Below are 24,846 nucleotides of genomic sequence, written 5' to 3' on the forward strand. Positions count from 1 at the left end.
AAAGCACTGTGAAGGTCATAACAATTCTCCACCGGTAGCCGCATTAGCTTTAGTATGAGCAGATGTGTCGCAATACGCTACTATTTATTTGTTTTGGGAAAATACCGGTGGAAAAAAAGATCACCTTGTAACTTGTTTTGCTTAATAAATCCTTTCCGTAGTCCCTCTGGGGCTAATACAAGTGTTTATGGGGTGATTGGGGGTCTTTCATCTCCCCCCGATGCCCAGAAAACCACAATTACAACTTTCCTGCCTCCGGGGAGGAAATTAACAGGCTAAGAGGCAAAGCTAACTGTGGGCTAGCGCCACTTAAACAGTATTTAAAGTCAAGTTTGAGTTAAATAATGATCTCCATTGTGAAACTGGATGTACAATATCCCCCTGTCCCTTTGTCTTTTCTGTCAGCGCAGTATTTACTCTCACGGACAATTAATGAGTAAAAAAAAACGTGCTACGACACCTGCAGTGGCGCTAATGGCCTCTAGGGGCAAGAGTTACCTAGTTCTGCTTTAAATGAGATGAGACAAAAAAGAGCTTTGAATATGAGAATCTACGCTGTGTTTTGAGTAAGTTTTGAGCGTTTGTTCAATATACTGTTCGTACATTTTAATTCTCTGTGTGTCGTCATGTGGATGAATGGACAATAAAGCCAATACTCAAAGTTCAACTCAACTTTTTTGGAAACTTAAGACAACAAAACACTTGAAATGAGAAAAAAAAAACTATCTGTTCCATTAGCTCTTTTATCCAAGATAGTAAACCTAATGAAAATCAGCACAACCTCCCCTAATTATCGCACTTTAAAGTCATTCTTCTAAATTCGGAGGACAGTGTTTTCCACGTTAGTTCACTTTGCATCCCGTTTTACAATCAGACATCGTGTCCCTGTCTGACTGAGATGTTAGTTTAACAGAGTATAACCATTAAAAACAATCTCACTGACGTCGCCGCCCTTCACATGTCGGCAGTTCTCAGTTGTTCGGTCTCACAGCAGATGGATAATTACAGAGTCCGGTCTGATACACAGGGAAAAGTTGTGTCTGACTCAGTGTATGATTAGTGACAAAGACCTCCTCTGCTGCTCCTCTCTCGCTCCAGCCGTTTACGACGCGAACATGTCCAAACCCACTTGTTTTCTTTGCTGTGTTGAGACTTCTATGTTTTTGCCAATGATAATCAGTGCCATGTTGTCTTGTCTCTTGTTTTTGTTATCAAATCTTCCAATTTCTTCTTTTTTTCTGGTTTAGACATGGTTTAGTCTGTTAAATATCCATCTTAGACCTGATTTAGTAGTGATTTGATCTTAATCTACAACTTCCCTTTCAAAAAATGTATTAAAACAAAGGAAAATTCCATTATTTTTTGAGTAGGTATATTCAATTATCTGCCAAAGGGACAAGCACAGGCACTACTGGAACAAAGTTTTGTCTTCAGTCAAAATCACTTCAAATAAGTGTCAAATATTCTTAATTCCAGTCATATTAAGTTATCGAGATATCACGTCTTGCGGTGTGCTGGTGGTTTGTGGATGATATAAAGTGAAAAGTTTAAAGAGGAGGTTTTTATCAACAGCTAACGGATGAGCTAAAGGTCTTTGAATGACATTTGAGACCTACAAATCCACAGTTTTCTTCTTCTGAGACACTGAGGACGTACCAAGAACCCCCACACCTACAGCACAGTGGAGGCGTCACAAGAGGTGCTTCAGGAAACGAAAAAGGGGCAAACGAGGAGGTAAACGCGCAAGACTCGCAGCTAAGCCACATAAGCGTAGTGGTAAGAAGGACACCAGTCTTATAAGTTTTTCTAGGCTTCATCGGGAAGTATTTAACTTCTTACCCCACGCCTTAAAAAAGCACATTCTCCATTTTGGCATAACTCAAATATAAAGGTTTGCAGTTTATAGGCCAGTCTAACGTTTAATTTGAAAGCTAAGACCTACAAAACTGACTTTTTTGTCCTGTTGTCACCGCATTTTGATGCTTTTTACTGTTGTTTTTGTCGGTCTTTTGTTGCTTTTTTTTGTCACTTTTTAATGTTGTATTTTCGTCCTTGTTTGCTTCCCTGTTTTCACGCTTTGTCCAAGAAGCTTTTAGATTTCTCTCTCGGTCTCTGGAGCACGTTTGACAAAGCAGAGCGGCTTCTCATGGAAAGATCAAAACAGTTGAGATTTTAACATTTCTCTGAGTTTTTAGATGGTCAAAATCAGTCCAAGGACGACTGAGAAACATCCTGTTAAAGTCGAAGCGATTGATAACACGGCATGTTTTCAAAACAATGAATGTCAGCAATGTTGTCATTGAAAATTAAATTGAAACTGAGATATTTAGGCATTTGCCTCTTCCCATAACGCTAGTGTCTGTCCAGAAAGGAGAGAGTTGCATAAAACCCCCGTTATTTACGTTATAAAAAGCCAAGCTAGCCTTTATTTAGCTTAGATTTCTCAGGAACCAACGTAGAATTAAACTGTTTTCACCTATGGAGAGCCTAGATTCTCACCTTTCAAACGAGCCATAGCATGTGTCCATAGCTATAACATAGAATACATTGTGGTGCTACAAATATCATGAAAAATGGTCTGGATTGTTGGCACTCAATGTGTTTAGAACAACAGAACAATTTACAAAGTGAAGTCAAATTTGGTTCCCCTTTTTATAGATACACCCTCCCCACAAATGCATTGTTGATCCTTACCAAAGACAGTTCCATATAAGCAATGTCCGTACAACAATGAAGCCAGTGAGTGAATGACACATCATTACGTTTCTGTCACTATTCTGTGGGTTAAGAGGTTAAATATATTTTAGACATCACTTCCTTCTAACAGGGGAAACGCCTGCACACTCCAATAAAACCGCATCTACGTTTCGATCCAAGTGAGAAACAAATAAAAAAGGCGGCTCCGCTTCAGTTCCTGCTTTTCTGTGATGTTACACGTGCCGGCTACAAAGGGGCTGGTCACGTGCTTCACCTCAGCCAATCGCAGGCGAGTATGGGTCGTCCACATCTGCAGCAGTTTAAAGGCGGCAGAGGAAAACATGTTCAGAGACGTTCTGGCCACATCACACGCGGCTCTGTTTACCGCGGGCAGATCCAAACTCACGGCTATTTCTGTAACCGCTTGAAATGTGTACGCAGGGACGCACGTTTGTATATTTGGCTTTGGGGCGATTCTTTCTGATTCGGGGGCAATTTCAGATCACGCAAAGGGGCGCATAAAGGCAAAGCAAGATAAAAGAAACTGAAATGTGATTTTCTGAGAGGGCAACGGCACAGAACGTCCAGTTAAGGCATTTAAATATTACATTTTATCTGCTTGTTGTGGTGGTCCCTGGGTTTGTCCTGGTTTAGCCATGGATTCATTCTTGTCACATTTAATCACATTTATTAGCTCTTGAGTTCTTGGCGGCCATTTTGGCTGATGGAAATTATATTCACCGGTCATTCAATTCTCAAAGCGACCAAAAATGGGAAATGGACTCAACTTATATTGCGCTTTTCTACCTTTATCAGGCCAAAAGCGTTTTACAGTAAGGAACCAGTCACCCATTCACTCTCTCATTCATGCACCAATGTACACAGACACTGGAGGCAAAGGGTGAAGTGTCTTGCCCAAGGGCTCGAACCCCCAACCTACAGATCACGAGACGACCCGCTCTATCATCTGCGGCATCGTTGCTCCACAAAATCCGGCTAAAGGAAACCCTGACTGCAGTACAAGAAAATAATTCGATTGTTCAATATTAAAGGTGCATTATGCAACTTTTTATACGGAAAAAGAAGTTTACAACGCTCCAGGATCACTTGTCTTGTAGGTTTTCTGGTGAGAGGCTGTGAAAATCTTCCAAGCAATTGATCCTGTAGGGTTGTAGAGATGATGGGAAGTAAAGGCACCATACCGCTTGGTCACTACAAGGTCAAATATGTGCAAATATCATCCCTTTTTTTCACATAATGTTGTATAATGCAGCTTTAATACAATCAATACATTTTTAAAGCTGCACTATGCAACTTTGAAAATTGACCCAGTGGCTGTATGGGTGTGCAGCTCGGTGCGTTTTACTTTCCACCCCTGTGACCTCTAGAGTTTCGAGTTTTCTGGATGGAATGTATTATGTAACCATGGATACCGATACATCTGCAGTAAATAAACCTACCAGAAACCTAAAAAACAACTGGTCCTGGAGCATCCTAGAGGCTCCCGGGATGTACGGTAAAGCCACTGAGTCACAGAAAGGTAAAATACAGTACGTATTAATATAAACTTGTTTTTCCCCATAAAAAGTTGCATACTGCACCTTTAACACTATCGCTCAAATTCATCACACCATCACTAACGCCGGGTGATTTTTACCTGAGATAATTCACCAGATAAAAAGTTCTTGTCATCAAAATCTATCACAACATGACAATACATGTTTGAGGCGTGTTCTTTTATATTAAACCTTGTCATGTCTAATAAAATGAAAGAAAAGCATCATGAGAGGAACATATGAAAATGCTCCTAAAAAATGGCACACAAACAGCCGCCGGAAAGAGAAACAAAATCTGTAGTATTCTGAATGTGTATAAATAACCAGCTCACTAAAATAACTATGTGTTACTCACTTGCTGTGAGGCCAGAGACACCGAACTCTGCGACAGGAGCAAAGTAAATGTGGCAGCCCTGAATGTGGACCTTGAAAGGAGGCAAGAATGCCTGATTAAATACACTGACCTTGCCCTACCATGTGGCACCCAAACATGTGCCTGTAGGAAAAAGTGTGTTTTGGAGGAAAACATCCAGGCCATCAAAGATGTCAAAGACAAAGCTGAAGCCCAGAGACCCAGGACACTCAGATAAACGGAGCATCATGAAAATCAATGCAAGTTGCTCAGGTGAAAACCAGTTCAGGGGTTAAAGGAACAGGCCACTGTTTTTCCATACTGAGAGATGTTCTTACCTGAGCTTAGACGAGTTGATACGTACCTGTCTGGTCTTTGTGCGTCCCCTCAGTCACGCAAAAAGACCAAAGATGTTGCTAGCATTTGGCCTCTCCCAGCATATTCCTATAGCTCCAAATGTGGTGAAGTTGGACGCGACCAAGCTTTTCCACAGGCACAAAGATCAGACAGGTACAGATCAACTCGTCTAAGCTCAGGTAAGAACATATCTCAACTTCACCCCGTTTGGAGCTATAGGAATACATTGGGAAAGGCCAAATGCTAACAACATCTTTGGTCGTTTTGTGTGACTGAGCGCACACACAAAGATAAGACCAGTACGTATCAACTCGTCTAAGCTCAGGAAAGAACATACTGTATCTCATAATACATTCAATGAAATATAACTTTATGCTAATGCTTTTCCCAATTCCAAAAATTGCTGCTTTTTTATCATTATTATTGACCAATGACGTCCTCCCGTTGTTGTTTAGTCCTGGTTTACTCTTGTGTCGTCACATTTAAACTCTTTGTACTCGGCTGAGTCTTGTTTAGCTGAACCGGTTCAGACGAGCTCCCGTGTTCGCCTTAGACACCGACGAGCTCCCGTTACCTGAACCAGAGCCAGGACAGTTTAGCGCTGTTTACCGTTGCCTCGTGCAGTCGTATCATTAGTCCGTCTGAACGCGCTCGACCTCCAGTGAGTGGTTCGGGCGTAACCATGGCGACTGCAGGCGTGTCCCTCTGACACCCGAGAGGTGTGGTCAGGTGACTGCTGGGAACTCACGGGTGTTTCTGCAGCAACCGACAAACTCTGATCTGACACCGAGCCAAGTCTGGTGTCTTCGCCTTCTGGCAGAACATCTCCTACATTTACGATTAAAACACGCATGAATAAATCCCTCACTCAGCTCCACTTTCTCTCCAGTATAAGCATAAGGCCTTTGATAATACTTACATCAATAACAGCACTTTAAGTCTGAAGTATTTGTGTCACATTTTGGCTGTAACAATTCTCATGATGAAGTAAACTAACACGACAGGCCATTTCAGTGATTTTTTAGATGTGTTTTAGTGCCTGGAAGGTTTAAGGCGAGACACGGTAAGTGAAAGTATTGATTTTTCACGTAGTGGTCGAAGTGGAGATTTTTATCTATTTTCCTCCCTTTACATCTTAGTTTTCATGTCAGATATAAAAATGACAAAAATCACCCGCATGATGTTTATTTTATGATGTTTTGTCTGCGAGGTGGGGCAACCCGGAAGTAGCTGCTGCGCCGCGTAGAAAGTCCGTCTTTCAAGCGGGTTTTCATTCATAAATATTGACAGATTTTACATCCACGTGTCCTGCTAAGGGGCCCCGTGATGACGCTTTCACCCAAATATGGTATTTTTCCTCCTACGAGACGCTGGAGCGGAAAAGTCGGAGAACGGGCCGAGCATGAGCACTCGCTACAAAACTTCAGGGCTGGTTTTCTCTGAGTGAGAGAAGCCGCACTCGGGCAGAGCCTGAGCCCTTATAGAAGCTCCCACAGACTCCAAACTTTACAGTCTGAGACCTAACAATATTTTGAAGGTTTTTTCAGAGGGATTTTTTAATATCTAATTCCTAACCTGATTTATTCAACTTTGAAACCAAAAAAACAGGCGAAATTTGAGTTTTTCCAGATTTTTTCACTGATGATTAGTTTATTGAAAAACTAAACAAAATATCCAAAATCCCCTCTGAAATAATCTTAGTTACTAATATGTCAATAAAATAAAACCATAACATTTTAATCTGGCTCAATTCATTATTTTGATTTCGTTGCCCAAAATATAGGCAATTTTGGCCATTTTAATGCTCAAACTGCCTTATTTTTATGTGAAAACATAAAATGACAGAAAAAGTGCAATACATTTTTTTCTCATATTTATATCTGTGATGTTCAGCAAAAGTTTCAAATTGATATCTCTGCATTTATTTTTTTCCCCTTTTCACCTGCAGTGTCTCGCCTTAACTCTGCATTGCGGGACGATTTGTCACAAGACTGAAGTTTTAGTCTCAGAAATTCACAGTGAAAGGCTTGGGCTGACAGATCGGACAAATTGCAAGGCAGTTTTACCTCATGTGGGTTGTTTTTTACATTTGCCGACAACAACAAGCCTTTTTTTCCTGATAATAACCAACAACTTGCTGATACTGCAACAATATAAAGAACACTCTGCTACATCCTTACAAACATGATCATCATTGAGACTCGGCTGGGATTGACAAAAACTAGGGATGCAACTCCACTGAGGAGAGAAAACAGCAACAAACTGGAGAATTCTTTAGTGGAAACACAATATTCCACATAGAGCTGACTTTATTACAGACGACACTGCAGCGTGGAGTCTGCAGTGTTTACAAGATACAAGCTAACGTTGCTAACTAGCCGCTAACAGTTTTGGCGATTCTTAACGCCGTTTTACACCCAGGGGCTTATTCATCTGAAATAAAACTAACCCAGCAACTAAAATGTCCTCAGAAAATCCAATTTAAAGAGATACAGCATGTTTATATTGAGCAAAACAATGAAATGCTTTTGGACATGAGCTGTTTTGTCTATGGACAGTGCAATAAAAATTAAAAGTAATATTGAAAGAAAAAAATAAATTGGCATCTGTACAATTTTGATATAACTTCTCTTAAAAGTGTAGCCTTCTTCACTCAAGGAAATGTAAATGGGTAAGCTAACCAACTACAAACCAATCCGCTGTGAAAAAGTAAGTATGTTGAAGAAAGTATTCGGTATCAGCAAGTTCTCAAACAAAAGTACTCGTATCGGTTTTAGAAAAAGTGGTATCAGTGCATCCCTAACAAAAACAATCAAATATCCAGAAAAGATCCATCATCTTCTAGAGCAAATTACACCAGAATCTTTCCTGATCGATAACACTGTGCTCATGTTATTAGCCGTATGAAATGAATCAATCCCGCTCCTCCAGTCCTGGCAGATTTCTGGACCAAACTGTGGAATCAGTGAAGCTCTGTTGCCTTGTTAACATTCAAGATGTCGTCATCATTGCAATACCTGTCACATCATTACACAATATCTGAGTGAGTCGAGATAGAATCCCCTTAAAAAGTGCAGAATAATTCACATTAAAATACCACCGGAGCCAAGAGAATGATGACATTTCTGACAATCAGGGGTCAGCGCCAGGCCAGCCGCTTTTCAACAATCCTCTGTGTGTTTTGCTTCTGTTTTCAAAGAGTAGAAGAGTTGGACCAAAACACAGTGATTCTAACCTTTCTTGACTTTCTTCTGGAGTTTGATGGTGTCCGACGACTTCTTCTTGATGTCGGCACGGGCCTTTTTGTACTCTGAATGGAGAAAGAAACATGAACTAGTACGGCGATTTTAAAGTTCAGAACAATGATGAAGAAACTCGGACCAGGATTACACTTTTGAGATACATCGGGGCAATATATGTGTTGACTGAGTAAAAGCGACTCTTCTGAGTGTTTGTGTGGAGCAGCTGTACCTTTGGCGTGGTCCTTGTCCAGCTGACTGGCCACTTTCTTCCACTCCTCCATCTTCTGCTCCAGAGGCGAGATCAGGCCTTCAGACAGCGCCCTGACGAAGACAAATATCATTCTGTATTAGTAGGAATGGTCCTGGAACTCATTTATAAAACACAAGTTGGGTTCTTTCTGATTGTCTCAACTTTGGAACAAACATCCAAAAACAAAGTAAAGTAGTATGACACAGCAAAGCGTATATTACATTGTCTTTTTGCCAATAAATAGGAGCTTAAGTCATTCATTTTCAAACTAATTGACCATTGAGAGCATTGGGGTAGTCGGGGTGAGCATGAAAGGTTAAGGCGGGACAAAAAAGGTTGAGAACCACTAGTGTCTGTGAATGTTGTATGAAAATTGTTTTTTTATAGCTTGTTTTATTGCAATTTCTTCCCCCACGCTGGGATTTTCCCCTCTACGTTGTGTTTCAACCCACGTAGGGGGGATTTTCTGTTGTTTTTTCCTTTTTGAATCGATACCGTCATAATAACACCTAATTAAAAATGTCAGGATTCTTGACATAGGGCCTCTTTTCCTAGTTATCCAGTGTTGTTGATTTCTAGAGATATTTTCTTTGTTTTAAATCAATGCAGTTCTTATATTTGAAGAGCTTAGTGTCGTTAGGCTAGTGCATGTCTATGGTAACTAGTAGCCTGCATTAAAAACAGTCTTACCCAAGCCCAGTGCACCTGAGGCAAATCACTTATAACACCAGACTACCCATATAACTATCTAAAGTATTTTTGAAATATAACCATTTTGCATTTAAAATAACTTATATTTGAGCAGCATCAGCTTCCTGGTTGTAGCTACGCAGTGGCAGAGTGATCTGCTAGGCTACCGGATTTACTTTGTTTACCTGCGGCCGCATTACTGCATGTGGAATTCACAAAGGAGCTTTCTACAAATCAGATATGGCAACGTTTGGAGGACGAGCCCATGATTTTGAAGAGGTTTTTAATGCAGGCTACTAGTTACCATAGACATGCGCTAGCCTAGCATTAGCCTAGCACCACTAAACTCTTCATATATAAGGACTGCATGAATTAAAAAAATAGTAAAACTCCGGAAATCAACAACACTCTGGATAACTAAGAAATGAGGCCCTATGTCAAAAATCCTGAAATATCCCTTTAAGAGGGGCCCCCGGATCCCTTCAGTCCTCGCGCTACGCCGCACTTCAGCCTGCCCCTACACTGTGAGAAAAATCCTGGTGAGAACCCTGTGAACCACTGCAGTGCAAGCTTATTTGTCGACTGCTTCATAGTTCAGAAATTTTATAATTAATTTGAAATTTGACAAATACAAAAAATTTACTTCACAGCACCTGTTGATTTAAAGCTTCTGGACAAAGGATTTCTATTGCGTTGGTATAAAATCTTTTGCATCCGTAGAGTTCGTACAGCAGTAACATGTGGAAATACTGCATGATGCTGGTAACCTACATAAAACCATGCGTGTAAATGTATCTGGAATGGTTTTGTACAAGATCTAATTCAGCTTCTCCATGGGACACCATTTCCTAAATCTGCTACAGCAGCTTAAATGAGGTATTCCTTGAGTTGTTGCCAGTTTGTTGTCTGACAAACATGACGCGAGCAGAGAGAAAGTGTTTGGTTCCCACACTGTCGCTGTCAGTCACACCTGCCCTGCCTCTGTGAACGGGAGCTTTACATTCACAGAACACTGCGTCATGTGTGAGCGCAGAGCGAGCGCTGCAACGGCTTTTGAAGAACTGAAACGTGCACGACAGACACACTGTTACAGGAAAGTATGTCAAGGTAGGGCTGTGCAATTAATCGAAATTCGATTACGATTTCGATTACAACAGTAAACGATAACAAAATTAGCATAATCGCAAAAAATCGATTATAATTATTTTTTTCAATTTTTTTTTTCCAAATTTTTAATTTTGGGATTTTTGTCACTTTTTTGCTGGATTTTTGTCTTTTTTTCTGCTGGATTTTTGTCACTTTTTTGATGGATTTTTGTCACTTTTTTGATGGATTTTTGTCTTTTTTTTTATGGATTTTTGTCTTTTTTCTGCTGGATTTTTGTCACTTTTTTGATGGATTTTTGTCTTTTTTTTTATGGATTTTTGTCTTTTTTCTGCTGGATTTTTGTCACTTTTTTGATGGATTTTTGTCAATTTTTTGATGGATTTTTGTCTTTTTTTTTAATGGATTTTTGTCTTTTTTTTGCTGGATTTTTGTCACTTTTTTGCTGGATTTTTGTCTTTTTTTTAATGGATTTTTGTCTTTTTTTAATGGATTTTTGTCTTTTTTTTGCTGGATTTTTTTCACTTTTGCTGGATTTTTGTCACTTTTTTGATGGATTTTTTAAAGGCAACAAATAATCGTTTGAATAATCGTGATTTCAATTATGACAAAAATAATCGTGATTATTATTTTTTCAATAATCGAGCAGCCCTATGTCAAGGATATGAGTGAAGCGCCGTCTCACTCTCTGCAACAACATGACGTTCAACAGAGACAGCGGCAAATAAAATGACTTACAGTTAGACGATTAGGGTTGTAGAAAAACAGATTGTTCGATACTAGAAGGAGCATCAAGAATGTGTGTGACAATATATCGATTTTCCGATATATCGCGATGTTTTGCAGGACGATACGATACCTTTTTATTCCAATATCGATACTTTTGACGACATCATGCATATTAATGAGGCTGCAGTGCTCCACAGTCAAAAGAGGCTGACAATGATCAAGAACTCAGTCAGGACAGCAGGGGGCAGCACTGCAGTTTTAAGCACCTAACACTGTCACACAAATAAATCACTTTTAATGATAGTTTTTATACAAGATTAATTTGGGGTTGATTTATTCCTTTTTAAAAAGGACTATGGTTTCTTGTTTATCTAAAGGGGCTAGATGCAAGTTTGCCATTTTATACTCACTACTGCCATCTCAGGTCATACGTGTAACTGCAGCTTCTATATTAAGCTCGTGCATGACGACGCTTCGGACCCGAATTAGCAACTTTCTGAGTGACAGTGCAGGATTTTAGAGGCAGTTGTGGTGAACAGGTCTGAGCTCATTCTACACATTGTTGGCACATGTAGGGGGAGGAAAATACATTATTTTTACATTTTTTAACTCTGTATAGTCCCTTTAAATGTAAATGACGTCACCGACAGATCTATAGACCCATTTTCAGTGAGTAAGTCAGGGATCCTTTATAGACACAGAAAAAAGTGATACAAAGCACATAAAAAGAAATATAAATGATGAATAATATATGTTAAAATAAAGGTTAAAAATAGCATGTTTTTTGTTGGGCTTTTTTAAACGTGATGTATCGTAGGTTATTTTTGTGCAACATATCGATTATCGCAGTATCGGCGTATTGTGAGATTGTCGTTATCGCGAGCCATGTATTGTGAGGTACCCAGAGGTTCCCACCCCTAGTATCGAGGTATCAATACTTTCTGTCATTTCCTCTGGTGCATGTTTAGATTTCCTTACAACATTACTCCTGTGTGTGTTTCTTACGTTGTGAACAGTTTGAGTTTGGACTCGATGCTGCGGTGCCTCATACACATCCGGGTCAGCGCTGTCCCGATCTCTTTTGTGGCTCCTAGGAGAAAGAAAACAATGAAATGAAACACCAAAGTTGAAACCTTCTTCTAAGGCAATGTGTTCATCATTTTACCCAACTGGTTCATTTTTCGGACTGTGGGTCTTTTATCACTGTTTAAGTGAGCTAACCATTTGAATTTAGCGTTAGCATCTCAAAAGCTAAACTTGTTCATTTCAGACCCTTCTCTCGATTTCCACAGGGGCGGAAGTCTGGAAGCTCGTTTTGACGGTCGGTTTTCCCCAGTTGAGCGAGCGTTTATGTGCATTTTCCACCTGGGCAAAACCAGTTCCCCAAATCCAGACGACAACATGAACGTGACAATAAACCAAGAGCAAAATCAGGCATCTTTAAAGCAGTACTAAGTAACTCTTGCCCCTAGAGGCCATAAGCACAACTGCAGGTGTCGCAGCAAGTTAAGATTTTTTAACTTATTCATTGTCTTGGAGAGTAAATACTACGCTGACAGAAAAGGCGAAGGGAGAGAGGGATACTGTTTAAAGTGATGCTAGCCCGCAGTTAGCTTTGCCCGTTAGCATGTTAGCTTCTTCTTCGTGATTCCATTAGTGTGTATTGGTGGCTCCGGACCGGTGGCAGTCAAGTTGCCAACATGGTTTTCTGGCCAGAGACACCAGGGGGAGATGAAAGACCCTCCAAACATCCCATAAACACTTGTATTACCCCCACAGGGACTACGAAAAAGGCTTTATTAAGGTTAACACGCTACCTAGTACGGCTTTAATCTAACGTAAATGCACTAACAATTAACTAGACTTCTTGACCCATTAATACTGAAACATTTCAGGATGCACAAAGTGATCTCGGTCCAAATCAAATCATTCAATCACACTTTGTTCAGCCCCCGTGTAGGAAATTCACTTTCACACCCAAAATAATACATCCATGATATACTGGACACACTAAAGGCAGAATGTGCTTGAAACATTCCCTGTTTTGTGTGTTACCGGTTCTTTTGTGCACCTGTTTGATCGGCTCATCCAGCTTTACACACAAAATAACAAGACACACCTTTTTATACAATTTAGGCTGTAAACAAAAAACATTACTGCAGGGAGGACGTGTACAAAAGCACAAGGACAGGCCGCTCCGCAGAGATCAAGAGTCTAACGTCATCTCCGAGGGACAGGAGACAGAATAATCATAGTTTTATCCACTGGTTTAGCCTTGGGACAATCTTAGATTCAAAAATGTTCTTCGGTATCCTTTGTTTTTCTTTGTGTGGGAAGTTTGAGAATCAATAATACAGCTGTACTAGTTTAATGAAGACACAGCCCCAATTAAATGCATTTGAATTGAATGTTTTACTCCATTGACAAACGATCTGTGGCCCTCCACGCCGAATACAATACAAACTATTATACAAAAAGGAAAGAGGAATTGAACTTTGTGACCATGCGTGAAAAGGCGCTATGCAAATACAGTTCTTTCCTTCCTTTTACAAAATGTTACCAAGCCATACTTTCAAATCAAATCACTTTTATTTATATAACACATCTAAACTATTGTTGACCAAAGTGCTTCACAAAAAGGTCTACAGTACAAAAATATAATAAAGACAATACACAATATACAGGCAGCACGAACAGCAAACTTTTTGGCTAAGATATTTCCTAGAGACAGTGTTAAAAATGTGTCTTAAACTGTTTTTTAATTGGTCAAGAATCAGTGCAGCTCTAATGTGGAGAGGAAGATCATCACACTGTTTTGTAGCTGCAACAGAAAACCCCGTCACCTTTGGCCACGAGCTTAGAGCGAAGAACCTCCAGATCTCAGGACCCCAGTCTGATTCACTATGTAATTTCTCTGGATTTTTGTGGAAAGTATCAAAACTATACATTATTGAAAACTTTATTAAATAAGCAAACAGAAAAGCAATGTTTCCATTTGCTCTGAAATGTAAAAAAAATAAAAAATAAAAAGTGCAACAACAACATTTATATGGGGAGTAAAAAACGTAGTTTGGCGGAAATTTACAAAATTGACTGTACATAACTTCAAATCACAACAACGCTGCCCAAGAAGTGACTTCCTGTTTCGATTCAGCACGCCAAAATAAAAGCACACAGCTCGTCTCATTGATTAGTTCAGCAGGTACTTGAAGCATTACAAGAATATAATTAAATACACACATTTTAAGTGTTTTGTCTGTTAATAGTTTGGCAGAAAGAAAGTTGAACTAATGAATAAGATGGTGCTTTTATTTTGGTGTGCTGGATCGAAACAGGAAGTTGGGTGGGTGGGTGGCGTTGTTATGATTTGAAGTTATGCACTGAGTCAATTTGGCAGAAAATTCCATTTAGTCGTTCCAGTCAAAAAAGTCAATGAAAGCCTTGTCATATGTTTCATGGTGTTACCGTAGCGATGACCAGAACTCCCCGTTCACTGTAATGGAAAAATGGTATAATTGCACAATTTCACCAAATGACGACGGCAAATGGAAACATTGTTTTTCTCATTGTTTATACCATAAGGTTTCCAAAAACATAATTTTCATACTCGAAAATCCCACAACAGTGGAAATCTAAACATAGTGAAACGGACTATACTACTCGTTGCACTTTTCAACACATTTCTCGCCACACAAAAAACACTTTAATATTTCATTGGATTTGATGACAGCACATTCACTGTGGCTTTGTTTCAATAAGATTCCACAATGTCAAAGGATCCAGTGGTGCATTAACCTTTCACCCAGATCTTGTATTGACCACTGCCCAAAGCCTTCTCCAGCACATCCCGAAGACTCTCAATGGGGTCAAGATCTGGGCTCTGCGGTGTCCGATCCTGAAGCACTTTGTGACTATATGTCTGTGAAAGGCGCTATATAAAGAAAGATCTTATTCTTTCACAATGTGAGCCTGATGAATCCTGGGATTGTCATCTTGGTATATGACCGACTGTGCCATCAGGGAAGAAGAAATCCACTGATGGAATAACCTGGTTGTTCAAGAAGCTGATCTGTTCTTTGGGCTCATAGTTATTGCTGAACCTAGACCTGACCAACTGCAGCAGCCCCAGATCAAAACAGTTAGTTACATGCAGTTTTTTTTGGTCAGGCAGTGTTGCTTTAGTAAGTTGCGATCAGTATTAGTAAGTGAGAGCAGCAGAAAGAGTTTCAGCAGCAGCAACCGTCGCACTAATAGTTAAAGATTGTATTTTCCTGCAGCAGTTGCTCCAAACAAAGCTGGTATTTAGTGTTTTGCCGCTCAGATCTGCGTGACATTTGGACTCAGGACACAAATGTTGACACAGACGGAGTGAAGGGAAGGAACATGGATCCACACTGGCCTTCTGTCCGACTCTCGCTCTCATATAAAGAGCGCTTTGTGGACGCCTTCTGGACGACTTCAAAACCAGTGCTTTCGAAGACTCGCCCCTTGTGTGAAAAACAGTTCAGAGGCAAACGAGACAAATCCGTGAACCATATTTGATCCTTCTTTTAGGATTTTCCTCAACCATCACAGCAGTGGATTTGTAGGGCTGTTCTGACTCCACTATTAGACATAAATAACCCACCAGATATAGACACGGTGGGCGTGGTTGGTGAATCCCCAGTGATGGTAGATATCGTCACTGGTGGGGGCTCCAGACACGGCCCAGATGTTTATTCATGTATTAATGTTTATTAGGAGTCTTCCCCAGAGACACAACAACAGACAAACATGTGGAAGTAACACAAAAGGAGAGATTTTTAAGGTGAAATGCACCAATGAGCAAAGAGTATTCAAATGGATGGACCGCCATCTTGGAAAAAATTTTTTATGGGAAGTGGGGATGTACCGATCCGATATTCAGTATCGGTGTCAGTAGCCGATCAGGCTTTTTCAGAGTATCGGATTGAATCGGATTTGATGACTGGACAGGTCCGATACAAGACGGCAGTGAATCTGCGGTCATGGGTACGAGGTTTATCGCAGCAGAAACCTGCAGAGTGGACCCGCTGCAGATCCAGAACCACAGATTCACTGCCTTCATGCTATCGCTAAGCTAGGATACTGATTTGATTTAATCTTATTATTGTGTCTTGCACATAAGTAAGTGCCCAGCCCTCATGGGCTTACAAGACACAATTCCAAACAGAATTCAGATGCTGCCAAAATAAAATCACAGAAACTGTACAATCAATCATAACATCCACATAACACAGGAGGATATGAATTAATGTGTCGACTATTGTCAACCTGTTGCTAACACCTGCTTCTGAAAAACGTTCTCATTTAAAATTCAAAGCTAAAGCCAAAACCTCTTTCATGTTCATAAAAAAAAAGGTAAAACTACAGTAATAATCCTAGGCTATAATACTGTATATCATGATATAAAAATATAATAATACAAAAAGACTGTATCGGATCGGCCAGATGAAGTGTCAAAATATCGGATCGGGAGCTCAAAAAAGTGGATCGGTACATCCCTAACGGGAAGAAGCCGTATGCCACCAAGATGGAAGAATGGATTTTTTTCTTCTTCTTCATTCTTAACTCAAAAAAGTCCCACTGAGATTTCAGAATTTCACTGAGATGCAGCTCAGTGTCGTCAGGATTTAATCATTATTATTTCTAATTTGGCCCCAGGCCACACATTCCAAAGCTTCAGTTGCGTGGTGTTGTGTTTGAAACTGGGACTGTAATAGATAGACGGAAACACGTCATAATCGGGACTTGGTCAAGCAAAGGATAAGGAATCTTTCCCTCTCTTTATTCGTGTTTATTTTCTAGCAGATTATAACCCAGGGTCCTGCAGGGCTGGACAATTCAAATTTAAGACTTTTTAAGACCACAAAATCTCAAATATAAGACCTGTTTTTGAATATATAAATAGACTGTAAAGAAAATCAGAGTCATAAAAAAAGACCAGTTTACCATGGATTTAAGACCAAAGAGGCAGAATTTTAGACTTTTTAAGGCCTTTTTAATTTTAGGCTTTTTTAGACTTTTTAAGACCCCGCGGATACCCTGATAACCATATTTAGCACACTCAAACTAAGTCAAAATCGGGTCCATGCGACTGTTTTCACACAGCAAATTGTCCAGTAGAACGTAAAAGCTAGCGTTAGCATGTAGCATGAAGCTAAGATTAGTATTATGGGTAGTATTCCCTGTTATATGCACACATTCAGGTTAGTGTCAGCGTATCTTTATTTGGTAGAAAATACATCCATAATTCAGCATTTGTTAAACTGTTAACCCCCCGCCTTAACCAAGCGTATTTTCTCCAGCTCGGCTTTACCCAAATCGAAAAGCTTCTCGACTGGAGCTTACACCCTATAGGCCAGAGTAACACCTCATGTGAAAAATAAGACCTACAAAACTCACTTTATTGTTTGCTCTTTCGTGGCTTTTTTTGTTGCATTTGTTTATTTTGCCGCTTTTTTCAAGAAACTTTTAGATTTGGGCAAAGCCAAACTGGAGAAAGTGTGTTCGGTTCAGGTGGGGGTTAAGAGGTTTAAGTAGTACCGGAGTAATTGGTGAAAAAGTACTGTTTTTCCCCAATTTTATCCGCCCAATGTTTGCCAACTTTTTAAGATACATTCTATGATATATTACAGAAATAGAGTCGTCTAGGGCTGCGTGATATGAGAAAAAAAGCAATATTTGGGAACTGTTTTTAATATTTCTATACCGATTTTGCAATATTTAACGAAACCATATCAACATCACACACACATTGTGTCAAGACAAGACTTAAAATCACCAAATCAGGATCAAAACAAAGCTTAAATGAAAGAAAATGTGGAAAATCATGACTAAAACTGTGCCTTTTGTTTTAGGCCGTGTTTGCCAAAATGTATAACTCAGCCTGACGAAAGACCTCAGTGACCTTGCAATAATAAAAATGGATTCTCCTGAAATGGCAATTGCCACACATATATATTGCGCCGCCTCAGTCAAGTTGCTCTGCCTGTGTCTGTGAGGTCCAGAACTCCGTGGGCAGCCTCCTGGAGTTTGTCCTCTCACTCGAACAAGAACAAAATGCCTTCTCTGAGTCACACTGAACACGCAGCCTACAGCGCTGAGTCACCCCGGCGAAATAAAACCACCACAAGAAGCTGATCAGGGAGATATGGCAGAGAGGCGGGGACAGGAAGTGACGTCACCGCGCCACACCTGCTCAGACCGGCCATCAGGGAGATATGGCAGAGAGGCGGGGACAGGAAGTGACGTCACCGCGCCACACCTGCTCAGACCGGCCATCAGGGAGATATGGCAGAGAGGCGGGGACAGGAAGTGACGTCACAGCGCCACACCTGCTCAGACACGGCCATCAGGGAGATATGGCAGAGAGGCGGGGACAGGAAGTGACGTCACAGCGCCACACCTGCTCAGACCGGCCATCAGGGAGATATGGCAGAGAGGCGGGGACAGGAAGTGACGTCACAGCGCCACACCTGCTCAGATCGGCCATCAGGGAGATATGGCAGAGAGGCGGGGACAGGAAGTGACGTCAGAGCGCCACACCTGCTCAGACCGGCCTCCCACGGCTTCCTATAAACACTTTCACTTCCTCATTGGTCAGTGGGATTCCATGCATCACAATTTAATATAGAACTATCATTTAAAAAAGGTAGATTTTACAATTGTCATGTTATTATTGCCTCCTGAAGAACAACAATTAAACGATCTCTCTTATGAAAAAGAGGAAAGGCCAAAGTTAAACTGTACAATTTAATAACAATGGTTTACATTTCAATTATGGTTTAAGAGCCCAAGTTGACGAGCTTCTCAAAGCGCTACATCAGTGCTTCGTATATTATATAAAAACAGTCTGACCCGCTCCACAGAGCACCTGAGGCAAATCACTTATAACACCAGACTAACCATATAAATCGATAGAATCATGTTTGGAATATAACTGACCTTGCATCACATGAATGATCGCATTTTGAGGGACTATTTTCTAGCAGATCCCTCCGCCGCTGTGTAGCTTATACAACCACGAAGCTGATGCTGCTCAAATATAAGGTATTTTAAAGGCAACATGGTTAAAATTACTCTATGGACACCGACATTTATATGGTTAGTCTGGTGTTATAAGTGATTTGCCTCAGGTGCTCTGTGGAGCGGGTCACACTGTTTTTAATGCAGGCTAGCTGATACCATAGAAATGCGCTAGCCCTGCACTAGCCTAGCACCACGAAACTCTTCCAACATAAGAACTGCATGAATTACAAAAAAAAATATCTCCAGGTACCAGCACCACTCTGGATAACTAGGAAATGAGGCCCTATGTCAAAAATCCTGAAATATCCCTTTAACATTTTAAGTGGAGCATATTCTCCTTCACGTCAGGGTGTGCGTGGAAAAGGAAAACTGTCAAAAGGAGTTCATTATCAACTTAGCTCATACCAATCCGCAGTGAACAAATCTCGAAACCTAAATGACAGGTTTCAACACGAGTGGATTTTTGGTTTTGTTTATTTGTATATTAAACGCTCCGGCTTCCTGTGTTGTTGGCTCACTCTGTAAAACATGCCCAATCTCTGGAACAACTTTGGAAAAAACTAAAAGAAACAAAGTGTTCTCCTCCTCCCAGTTCTCCAGGAGGGCTTTTATAAAACTTTACCTGCGGGCGCCGTGTGACTCAGGTACGGGGCGTGGTGGTGCGCGGACATTTAGCTTAGGCGTGGTTTTATTTACCTTCACACCGCTGACTGGCAAAGACGTGTTTTACAATGTGCTGTTACTGCACTTTCGCATTAAAACAAAGTCTGCCATCTCGAGCTGCTGTTTGATCAAGAGTCTGGGAGCGTTTGGAAACAGAGGTCCGGAGTTAAATAATTAGGCAAACAAGAGTCCAGACCGGGGGCTGAAATCATTACTGGGGTTAGAGATGAACACATTTTGTGATGAATCAACAAGGATTGCAGAACCACAAGGCGAAGGATAAAGGAATTTACTTGGGTTGGACCAGGGACTCTTGCCACGTGAACAGTTAGTCATGAACAGTAAATAACCTGCGACCCACATTTGCACCGTTATATTTGCAGAATGTGATTATTCACCTCATGCCTGCTGCTTTTTGTACATTTGTTAACCCACGATTAATGCAGCTGTTTGTCTGGACATGTATATTGTGTATGTTTGTTTGTAATGTTGCACGCCCAAAAGTTATTGTAGGGATCGGTATCGTTAATTATGCTTTTTTCAATCACATAGCACCAGTCTATATCACACTACAATGATGACGAAACCTTCTGTTGGTCTGTAAATGCAGTAAATCAAAATAACTGCCTTGCATAAAATGTCTCTCTCAAAATGGCTGTAGTGAATGTCTTGAAATAGGCCTCTGTCTCTTTAAGAACCTCTGAGCCTTTCAGACACGCCCCCTCCACACTCTGTCTGTGGCATCAGTGGGGAGGGGGTTCTGCTGAGGAGCAGTGGTTGGTTACTCGGCTGGTGACGAAAGCTCGGAGGCGTCTCCAGGAGGTGGGGGCGTTCCTAGGAGGACTCAGGCAAACCTATCCCTAAAATGGCCGCCATCAGAGTTTTTACAGATTACTCAAAAATACTTGAATGTGCCAAGGCAACACTTCAGGCGTGTTGTTAATGAGGGAATGACATAATAACATGATGTAAATGTTTGCATAATACCCCCCCTTTAAGGCTTTATCAATACAACTGCTCTTCTACAGTGGGAGGTAAAAGTGAGTACACTGTTAGGAAGTTGAATAGTTTGACATAAACGCACAATGTCATGTGTGGAGGAAAAATGGAATAGTACACAAACATCAAACCCCTCTGTGAAGTCTGGAGCAGGAGAATCATGGTGTGGGCTGTGGGCCTCAACAATGTGCTATCAATAGAAAAATGAATTCACATGTTTATGAAGATATCCACAACAGCGTGGAGTAAGTAAGTGAACCCTTGTATTAACCATCTGGCTGATCCTTCTTTTGCAGCAAAAACTGCTTTTCGCTCACAACGATCAGGATGAATCTTGGATCATTCCTCTTTACAAAACTGCTGCAGTTCAGCGAAATTCAGGTGTACTTACTTATTCAACGCTGTCCTGTGAATGTGTATATGTTATGGCCAATAAAAATATGATCAAATGTAAATGTTTGGGTGGTACTAGTTTAAGCACACACTGTTTAATTATTCTTATGGTGATTCCAAACGGTGTACTCACTTTTTCCTCCCTCGTTGATACTCTCAGCTGTAACACTCTGGCTCTCGCTCACCCTTTTAGCTGGAGTATTTGTGAATGAAGACAGTGCACGTGGCACGTCTGAGGAGGACAGCTCCTGTAGTTTTTAGATATACTTTCTAAAGGTTTTTATCGGGTTAGCAGCAGCCCGGGGAATAGAATAAACATGTTTTGAATGTTTAACAAGCGTGTTTTCCCCATGTGCTAACATACGACATGTTAAGTGCACCTGTCTCGCCGCTCACACTGGAGAGGCTCAGCACAGGGGTGGTCCAACCTCGTGTGATCTCAGGGCGGGTTGATGCAGATGAACAGATCCTATGCTGGGAATGCGTCCATGAAGGGAGAGAGCCTTTTTAAAGCACCAATTTTAGTGCACGTGATTTACACGACTCTTCAGCACCGATGAGACCAACTCAGGTGGACTGGCAGCCATTGTTTTTTAATAGTTTATGTGACATGTTGCATAATTGCATTGAACAAATTCCTAGTTTGTGAAGCTATTATGATTCTGAAATAGCTCATGTGGATTTCTATATTTTGGTGAATTGTTTCCCAAACAGGTGTACGGGGACCCCTGGGGGTACTTCAGCACTTGGTAGGGGGTACTCGGAATGACCTCTGGCTAAAAATAGTGAAAAGGAGTAGAATTTCAATATTACCTTGAAAGAAAAGTTAGTTTTAATACTGTTTTACATCAAAAGGTTTGACTTTTGAGAGTATTTAAGCTTTATTGTGAACATAACACTCTAATAAGTACTAAATAATCTCTGCTTAGTTGCGCATTTTGTTAAAACGTTGGCAGGATCCTCAAGTTAAGGGGTACTCAGAGTATAAATGAATGCCTCATGGGGTACGTGGGACAAAAAAGATCGGGTGCCCCAGCAAAATATATAAAATAAAATACTGCATGGTGCTGCACAAAGCATCTTCCTCAGGGGAGCCCAAAGTGTCGCCCTACAGACACAGAGCTGGAGTTTTGAAGTTCAAGGCATAAGTAATATGGCTGCACAGTCAAAACCTCCGCTTAATATATCCAGTTCTTCAAGATGAGGTCCATGATGAGAAAGTTTAAACATCCCTACTCTTCAACACTAAAACAACCCCAGGACAAATGATGATTACGTTCTTGTCTACGCAGTACAAAGCTATCTTACAAAACTCCACCTATTCAAATGCGTTCCTATTTGGTTATCTGCCAGGTTATTTTCCTCCAGTCAAAGCGTGCTCAGCTCCACTCTCTCGGCCCTGCCCCGTGTGTCCTTCAACATTTAACAAATCAGCAGCAATTACAAAACAGCGGAGCCACCGAGCAGATTACAACATGAGTTCAGGCACGTTCAATCGAGTCCCGAGCCGAGAGGGAAGAGCGCGGAGAAAAATGTGACCGGACAAGATCAGACAGACTCACGCGGGAGTGTGACTTTTACGGTTCTTCAGCTGACTCACAAAAATACTTTTAAGAGAAACCTCAAGGTGGAGAACTGGCATGTGATCACTGTAAACGTCTGAATGGTTTGTGGAAAACAGTGGATCTTAATATTTCTGCTGATAAAATGATCGGCATTTTCGATTAGGTTATGGTTTATCAAAACTTTACTCTCTTTTTCCAAGCCCTCGACGCATCACAGCAAACACAATGTAAAAGCGAACTCATCTTTTATTGCAAATGCAGTTTCAAAACACATTTTGACTCAAGAGTGCAGGCCTTTATATCGGAACCATCCTCATGTATATAATAGTTCATGGAGTTTAGGAAAATGTGTGCCGTGCATCAAGAACAGTATAAAAAAAAAACTCAACATGGGCAATATATCGTCTACAAGATATCGAAATCGGCGTTTGGAAACTACGCAAATGAATTAGGGCTTAACGATTTTGACAAAAAAAACAAATTGCAATTTTTCTGACAGATATTGCGAATGCCACTAGATTTGCGAATATACATTTTATATGAAGCGTATGTTTTATTTTTCATGCATTTGACCTAGGGCTGGAAGAACCAAAACTCATATCCCGATAAATTTAGGTTGAATGTCGATATACGATATATATTGCGATATTTTTTTCCGCAAAGTGAGAGCTGTGAATTGAAATGTTAAAGGGACTATACAGAGTTTAAAAATGTTAACACTAAGTATTTTCCTCCCCCTACAGGTTCCAGCCATGTCCTAATGTGTAGAATGAGCTCAGGCCTGTTCACCACAACTGCCTCTAAAATATAGAAGGTGCAGTTACTCAGAAGACCTGAGGTGGCAGTAGTGAGTATAAAATGACTAACATGCATCTCGCCCCTTTAAGTCAAAGTCAAATATGAGTAGTTTTATTGAAAACTCACTATAAAATGTAAACAAACACTGTACAACAAAGCTCCATAAGCACATTTAAATTAAAACAAAATCTTGAATAGAAATAGAAAATAAAATAGGTCAATATTTTTCTGAGGGCAGCATTTATACTGTATATGAAGAGACAACAAAAAGTGCTCAGTTGAAGATAAACTTGTTTAAAAATCAGCTCGAGATTACCTGTTTCTTTTTGTTAACTCAACTGATTTGAATTTGAAATATCCCAATATACACCATATGGTCTAATTCCATATCTCCTTTTAAAATATATCGATATATCTTAAATATCATTATACCATGGTCTGGGTGAATACTCGATTCTGATTGGCTGGTGCATTATTTTGGTATAACCGCACACGTAGTCCGGTAGTTAAATCACTGGGATATCACTCCGCTGTGGCATCGCCATAGCAACGCATGACACAGCTGAATCAGATAAATGCGTAATTAGTGACTGACAGGAACGTATGAGATGGATTTTGTTTAATTTCAACGTTTTTGGCCAAAACAAAATGTTTGATAAATGTTTGTAGAGGAGAGTGAGCAGCTAGGTTAGCTACTGTTAATAACATATGAGCTTTACATTTCTATTGAAAACGGTTAAGGCTATTCATCATTTTCAGGCGTACATAAAATGATCCTGCATTGAAGCATATTTGTCTGGATTAGTAAAGTCAAACATAAAAGTTTGAGTTGGGGGGGCCCAGGTGTGAGCGACTCCACCGCAGCTGTTTCCATAAACAGTTGAGCTGGTTGAGCTAGCTAGCTTCAGGTTAAACAGCGTAAAAGTGAAATAACTCCTGCCCACGAGTGCCGCATATCGGTGTTTACTTCCAGGGAAAAGTGTTTCCGGGTTAGTCCTGTTGTGTTGTGATTCTGTGCTGATGTTGTGTCGTTGAGCCTGACTGAGATCCTCGTAATAGCTGCGGAGAATGACTCGCTCTGAGACCAGCCTTCAGTGACCGGCTAATAACCCACACAAAATAGTCCCGGTCGTCTGGCATATTTAGTGACTTTAGTAAATGAAACAAATATTTTTTATAAATGTTACGTTTGTGGGACCATGGTATAAGCGGATTAAACAACGAGGAGCCGTGCATTAGACGGCTATAATGCACGGCTCCTCGTTGTTTAATCCTTACATATATATCGCCCAGCCCAAATTTGAGCTTTGAGCTGCGCATAAAACGGCTGTGAAACAAGTTCCATCTTGTTGCTTATCAGAGTTCTACTCAGACCTTGTTTAGATCCAACCATGCAAAAATT

At 40.5% G+C, this 24,846-nt stretch overlaps 1 protein-coding gene across 1 annotated transcript in view; it reads right to left on the reverse strand.

The window, feature by feature from the left end:
- Positions 1 to 24,846, reverse strand: part of LOC306982456 (protein MTSS 1-like) — a gene marked incomplete at its 3' end in the record, with an annotated part of 85,976 nt that overhangs the window by 19,363 nt on the left and 41,767 nt on the right. Inside the window, exons 4-6 of the mRNA XM_079582391.1 lie at positions 11,983 to 12,067; positions 8,434 to 8,525; positions 8,198 to 8,272 (exon numbers count right to left, since the gene is read on the reverse strand). Of these exons, the coding sequence (XP_079438517.1) occupies positions 8,198 to 8,272; positions 8,434 to 8,525; positions 11,983 to 12,067 (252 nt within the window). The remainder of the gene's footprint in view (positions 1 to 8,197; positions 8,273 to 8,433; positions 8,526 to 11,982; positions 12,068 to 24,846) is intronic.

This window comes from Gobius niger (genome assembly GCF_951799975.1).
Source record: "Gobius niger genome assembly, chromosome: 24".
In the NCBI taxonomy this organism is placed as follows: Eukaryota; Metazoa; Chordata; class Actinopteri; order Gobiiformes; family Gobiidae; genus Gobius; species Gobius niger.